Source organism: Sinocyclocheilus anshuiensis, unplaced genomic scaffold (genome assembly GCF_001515605.1).
Source record: "Sinocyclocheilus anshuiensis isolate Anshui unplaced genomic scaffold, SAMN03320099.WGS_v1.1 scaffold729, whole genome shotgun sequence".
NCBI lineage: Eukaryota > Metazoa > Chordata > Actinopteri > Cypriniformes > Cyprinidae > Sinocyclocheilus > Sinocyclocheilus anshuiensis.
Genome location: NW_015536561.1, coordinates 166,580 through 173,379, shown reverse-complemented (window position 1 = coordinate 173,379; position 6,800 = coordinate 166,580). Strand labels below are relative to the sequence as shown.

The window sequence follows — 6,800 nt, the reverse complement described above, 5'->3', positions numbered from 1 at the left end:
AAAATAATACGTTTATGAAGGTAAGCAATTATTTATTCAACAGAGCCTTATGGTAGCCATTGACTTCCATAGTATGGAAAAAAAACACTATGGAATTCAACTGCTACCGTCAACTGTTTGTGTACCAACATTCTTCAAAGTATCTTTTTTTGTGTTCAGCAGAAGAAAGCAACTCATACAGTTTTGGAACAACTTGAGGGAGAGTAAATGATGACAGAATTTAAATTTTTTTGGATGAACTACCCCTTTTAACTAAAGTACAATCCATTGAACACACTGTACTTCCATCCCTCACAGCCTCGTTTTTATTCCTCTAAAACTTTAAATATGGCGCCAGCCTGACTCTATTTATGCCTCCATTGCTTTACAAGTAGAAAGTGCTAAAATGGGACCAATTTGGCTGTCATGGTTAATTCAAATTTAATTTAATTCAAATAAATGTTGGCGATTACAATCAAAGCATTACAAAAAGATGCTTGAGACAAAACAGCATGTGTTTTTATTTATGTTTAGGCTAGTGTAAAGGCCTGTTGAACAAGCGAGCAGTCGGTGCTTCTTGATGATTCACAGGAGAGTTACACAGAGGGCTGATTTAAGCATGGAGAAATGTGCTGAGCTTCAGTTCATGAAAGCCAAAACCAACAAATCACTAAATAGAACCGCCTTCTCTGCCTTCACAGGGTACTTTCCCACTACACCCGCTCAAGCACATGTTTCGTACTTATGTTATGAGCCCATGTCTATACAGATAACACCCCAAAGGAGATATTTACATCTGACAACACAGGGAATCACCAATAAAAGTTTCAACATATGGAAGTGTTTTATCACATTTCATCAACTTGCATTTTGGCGCCACTGTGTTTTGGATTGTGCACTGACATAAAGATTTCTGCCTGGATTACATTTTACATTTGAACTCCTTTACAGTAGTAATTACAGAAATTGATATCACATAACCTCAACGCAAGTATTTTAACCCCTTTGCTGTCACCCCCCATTTTCGGCATGGAGACACAAATGACATACCCAAAATGGTTGCTGCTCATGAGTCTTTCTGACTAGATACATAATCAACAGGTTCACAAAGCTGACACTTTTACTGTTCAAGAATCAGAATTACTCAGACTGCTATGATAATAGAGATATATAAGCTCAAACATAAAAACAAAAATAAAAATAATAATTTTTTTAAATGTATATAAAAATACATATGTTGCTGTGGTAAATGCTTTTAAAAATACAATGAAGCTAAAGCCACAAGTCTACTAATGCTTCATTTCAAATTTCAGGACATAATCTCCAAAACTATTAATTTTATGAAACATTTTCTAAGACCATGTCATGTGTGTTTTTAGAGAAGGCTAATAAAATTGATTTATGGCCCCCTGTAAGCTCTCCTGCATGTTATTATCTCATGTCTGGCCCGGCAAACTGCCCCATTCGTGATTTTATTGTTCTCACTCGACGAACCTTTCACACCTCTGCTAGGTATGACACATAATCCTCATTATTCCTTTATCATTATTCTTTTGTTTTTATTCAGCCATTATAGCCTTTATTCTGTCATTACAAGGTTTACCAAGCCATAAATTGCTTCAATCCCAGTATACATTTACCCAACTATTATCAAAAGTATTTCTAAAAAAATTCAACAAAACATTTTCTTATGACCTTACATGAATTATTATGACAAAATGCATTATGAAGAAGAACTGCACCTGTTCTGCAGCTGCATTAGAGCTAACATTAGCATCAAGCTACATAAGACAATTTATGAGATTATTACTACACTTTTACTCAAAACTCACTTTAAACCACCATCGAGTGTTTGTAATAACTTCCAAACGTTTGTAATGTGGAATTTGGTCATTTACTGTTGTTAAAATATGCTTTTTATAGCCTTTTATATTGCTGCACAAATTAGCATTTCAGATGTACACATTCTTTATTGTTATGAAAATACCCCAAATCTCAAGAAAATCACATACAAACCATATCCTATCGTAATCATGTTTATTATCTTTATTCTTTGTGTGTAAAAGTGTTTATCTGGGTTTGTTATGGTCAGAAATGAACGTGGAAGAGCACGGGAAGTCCATCACAGGATGAGACAGGGTGGGATGTGATGTGCAATATGATTGACATTTCACCAGCAAATCGGCTTTCTCGGACTCATACTACGACCACGGAAGAGTATAACACACAGATACAGCGCTGGGAAGTGCTAATGCTAATGAAATCACCTAAATCAGTGGAAAATAAATAGAAATTATGATTCTGTCTGAAGAAATATGAAGTAAACGTGTAAATATATCTATATATCTCCATGTATATGCATCGTTGGACTATAAGCCCTTATTGATGCTGTTCAGTGAAGCTATGTGAACACAAATAAACCGCTGCAGACGTGACTGAATATTAATGCGTGGTGAATTTCTATTCCAAATATGACATATACGGATTTATTATTTTGCACTCCTGACATAAATTACTGAGATTAATAAGTCACTGCAACAATGTTTTATCAAAACTGGTAAAATATCGAAGCTAGAGTCTTTAATATTTCTACTGATGCACAGTTTGTCCAGATCAAGTAAGAGTGTGATGTTTTAACATGCTTTTAAAGTGAAACAACAATAATCTGAGGCCATCGCCGATCTTTGTCAGTTAAGGGCTTAATTATGGTAACTGCAAAATCATGGTTACCAAATAAAATACACTAACCAATTTCGGAAGGATTTTGTGACACTGAAGAATGGAGTAATGGCTGCTGAAAATTCAGCTTTGCCATCACAATAATAAATTGCAATTTAAAATATATTCAATATTCACAATATTACTGTTTTTACTGTATTTTTGCTCAAATAAATACAGACTTGATGAACATAACAGGCCTCTTTCAAAAACATTTTAAAAAATTCAATTATTCCTAACTTTTGACCAGTATTTTAGATAGCTGGTAAAGGTGCATTTCCCACAGATTTGTGCTAGGTCTTTAGGGTTTCCAAAAAAAAAAGTGGTGTGGTTCCTTTCTTTGCCGCATGATCTCAGTCTCACACAGAAGTTGCTGCACCATTCCTAATACCTGCTTAGACATGTCACGAACAAGATAAAATACAAGATGTCATAAAGGCATACATAGTGGAGTGGGTTGAATGACACCAAGTAACAGAAAATAAATAGATATTACATAGCAACTGTGCTATGCAATACTCTTCAGAACTGTGTGTTCATCATGTCAGCACATATAATGTCATTTTGACATCTATTTATTCTAGAACTGCTGAATAATATCATATTCTATAATGAAAGGGTTTTGTTATTGTAAGAACAAATGTCTTGCTGCTTTTGTTGACTCACCAAGCTGACATTTTTGAGATACTAAATAATTACACATTTGCAATATTACATTACACACTGGGTTTAACCAAGTGTAAGTGTGAGTCTTATGTCATAGTAAAGGCATTGATTTATTGAGATCACTCCTGAACCCCCAGGAGAGTATGGAACAGATTAAAAAAGATAGTAAACACTATCTGCGAGTCGTGTGAGATTTCATGGCTGAATTGCTTGTCTGTGCCAGATGACCCCAGTTCATTATCATTGCTCTTGGTGTTCCCCATAGATACTGTTGAATAAATCAGGTCTGACCTGTATATCTTGGGGCGTATAGCCTAGTGCTTAAAAGATCGAGGCTAGTAAGCAAAAGATTGTGGGTTCAAGCCCCACAAGGGGTGATCTATGAACCATTAGCATTGCTGAACTGAGACACTTAACCCCAGGTTGCTCTAAGGGGACAGTCCATGCTGTGTCTGTCATGTAAGAAATTAGTTATAGACTATATAAAAATTAACCACACTAACATTATTCAGCATACATTCACAAACTCCGTTTACAACCTTAAAGGGGTAGTTAATCTAAAAATGAAATTTATCTAGTAACGTTCATCTAGATAACTTTGAATGAACGTTCCTTTAACGTTACTGCAAGAATGTTTGTTCAGAACTTGGGTAGAATATCCAAAAAGAAACAATGTAGCACAGGGATTTGGTGTTGATTGGAGTTTGAGATGTGGCCTAATGGTTAGAGAGTCGGACTCGTAACCCAAAGGTTGCGGGTTTGAGTCTCGTACCGGCGAGGTTGTAGGTGGGGGGGAGTGAATGTACAGCGCTCTCTCCCACCTTCAATACCACGACTGAGGTGCCCTTGAGCAAGGCACCGAACCCCCAACTGCTCCCCTGCACTAACTGCATAAATGGCTGCTGTGTGTGTGCACTAAGGATGGGTTAAATGCAGAGCACTAATTCCAAGTATGGCTCACCATACTTCGCCACATGTCACGTCACAGTATTTTGATTTAAAGTATGCATGGATGAATGATTCACATTAAGATCTATAAAAAGGCATTTACTTTAAATGCTTCCCACCTTGCAACACGGACATCCAGCCTGGCAAGAGTTGAAGGTGGATGTTGTGATGTAGGAAGAGAAGGTCGGGGTCGCGCTCACGTTTGGGAGCGCAGCAGCGCTGGCCCCGCCCCCGTGTGACGTCGAAGGCGCCTCACCAACTGTCACCTGTAGGATCTCCTGGATCTGTGTCAACTCTTGCCTCAGCACCTGCTTTTGATAAAAACTAAAGGCGGGATGGTTCGAAGCCATGGTGAAGAGGAGCAAAAACTGCTCTCCCGTCTGGCCATCGTTAAGCTGAAGTCCGTAGTTATTAATGATGGTGTCGATATGGGTGAGGGTCCGAAACAAAACTCCCGCCGCTACGCGGTTGTCCGAGCTGAGGATCGCGAGAGAGACGAGCAGCTTGCTCCTCACGACCTCATCCGTGATGTTGGTCAAGTTGGCGAGGTCAGCCGGGTTGTTGGCTTTGATTTCTGCATCCCTCAGAGAGTGGTAGTCTTTTCGGGCTAGGTCTTCCAAACATGAACCGAGGAAGCGTAGCTCAATGGGAACGCAGAGGTCCAAAAGGCCGCAAAGGAACTCAGCCCTCTGCGCCGAACTCAACACGGAGAACCAGCGGTAAACCTCCTCTCTCTGAACAAAGCATCTGTTTTCAACCATCTTAGCCAGCACTCATAAAATGCATCAGATAATAAAAACAAAGTTCATAAAGCAACGGTTGATGGCCTTTACAAACTTCCAAATCATTCACTGACGTAAACATCCATGCACTTATAGGCAGTGGTGAGTCTGAGCGTCTCAGAACCCCTACAAGAAGACATACTACATAGTTTCCTTCGCGTTTTATATGCCTGCAAATGCATTATCTCGTCAAAGCCTATTAGGATATTAAAGAAACAACTTGTGTTTACTGTAATCCCAAACGCGCGGCGGCGCAGCCCCTCTGCCTTTGTCCATATGATACTATCGCAATTGCTGTACACGCTCAAAGGAACCGTCGTCGGGCAATAAACATTTTGTGTGGAAAACTCCCCAATTGTAACAGTTTTGAGTGGTCGAATGGACGTCAGTATAACCGTATATTCCTTCGTCGGACGCCGAAGTAACGTTTTTTATGTTTAAAAAAAAAACGTGACACTTTATCCGCTGCTTTATTTGCTTTCACGCGAGTGAATTAATCAACGGTTTCGTTGCCTATCATTATCCTGTCGTGAAGTCGAGTAAGACAAACTGAGTGTAGTTCACTATCCATTCCCGAACTTCACGCAAACCCCGCCCACGGTTGAATTTCATTGAATGAACAGCTTGTCAGTAATCATATTCTGCGCTGTGATTGGCCAGAGCGACATTCTTGTGTATCTCTCAAGCGCCTGCAGTCATATTTGATGTGGACAGTAAAATATTGTACGATTTAATGCGATAGGGTACATTAACTTAACTGAACAATCCGTAACTGATTTTTAAACATAAGGTACATTTATTTAAATGTTATAAAATAGTATGAATTATTACTCTGGTGATGATAGTACAGGAAAAAAACGTTTTTGAAGTATGCCTTTGGCTGTAGGCAAATATTGGAAACCTCTGGTTTTGTCATTTAATTACGTCAACGTTTCCCGAAGATGGCGTCAATTGTCCCAGGGCTCAATCAGGAACCAAGTCTTATAAATATTCTCACCAAATCTAACGGATTCATATTTTCTCAAATACTTTTCTCTTTGTCCTGTTTGTCTGGAAAATACCATTACCGAGGTCGTTTACAAATTGAACGTGCAGCTGTTGATCTTAAAGATCTTAATCGCTGGCAAACGATATGATGCATTTTAGACTAGTTTTCAATGGATTGCAGATAAATATTCCTCGTTTCCAGCGTTTATGTCCTTGTTTATTAGATATTATAAACCAAATTAACAATACTTTTACAGTATGTATTGTTAAGCTAGGTACGTGTTAATTTCTACATACACTGATTACTTTTAACATTTCAAGTTCTATAAATTGTATTACAATATGAAAAAAATTAACAATGAATAATAGTATATTTATAAATGAACATTAACAGATTAATAAATGACGTACAAAAACTTTATTTTTAGTTCGCAACACCTATTTAAGAAGCACCGACAGAAAATATGAAAAGCCCCTACTGTAAGATGAGTAAACAACTATACCCTAATAAATGTACAGTGCTGGCAAATTAAACTGTTGCTGATCATAAATGAACACTAGAGGGAGCAACTGGCTCTCACTGTGACTTGTGAATGAAATTTATAAACAATTTGATGCACAAGCAAAAGTGGCGGATGTTCAGATTTAAAGCTTTAGAAATATATGAATCCAGTACTACTCCAACTGGCTGGGTGCAAAAAAAAAAAAAAACAAAACACA

At 37.9% G+C, this 6,800-nt stretch overlaps 1 protein-coding gene across 1 annotated transcript in view; it reads right to left on the bottom strand.

Annotated features, from left to right (window-relative positions):
* Positions 1–5,354, bottom strand: part of LOC107701555 (zinc finger CCHC domain-containing protein 14-like) — a 31,157-nt gene extending 25,803 nt beyond the window's left edge. Inside the window, exon 1 of the mRNA XM_016503598.1 lies at positions 4,431–5,354. Coding sequence (XP_016359084.1) covers positions 4,431–5,072 — 642 coding nt within the window. The 5' untranslated portion in view covers positions 5,073–5,354. The remainder of the gene's footprint in view (positions 1–4,430) is intronic.
* Positions 5,355–6,800: the final 1,446 nt, after the last annotated feature.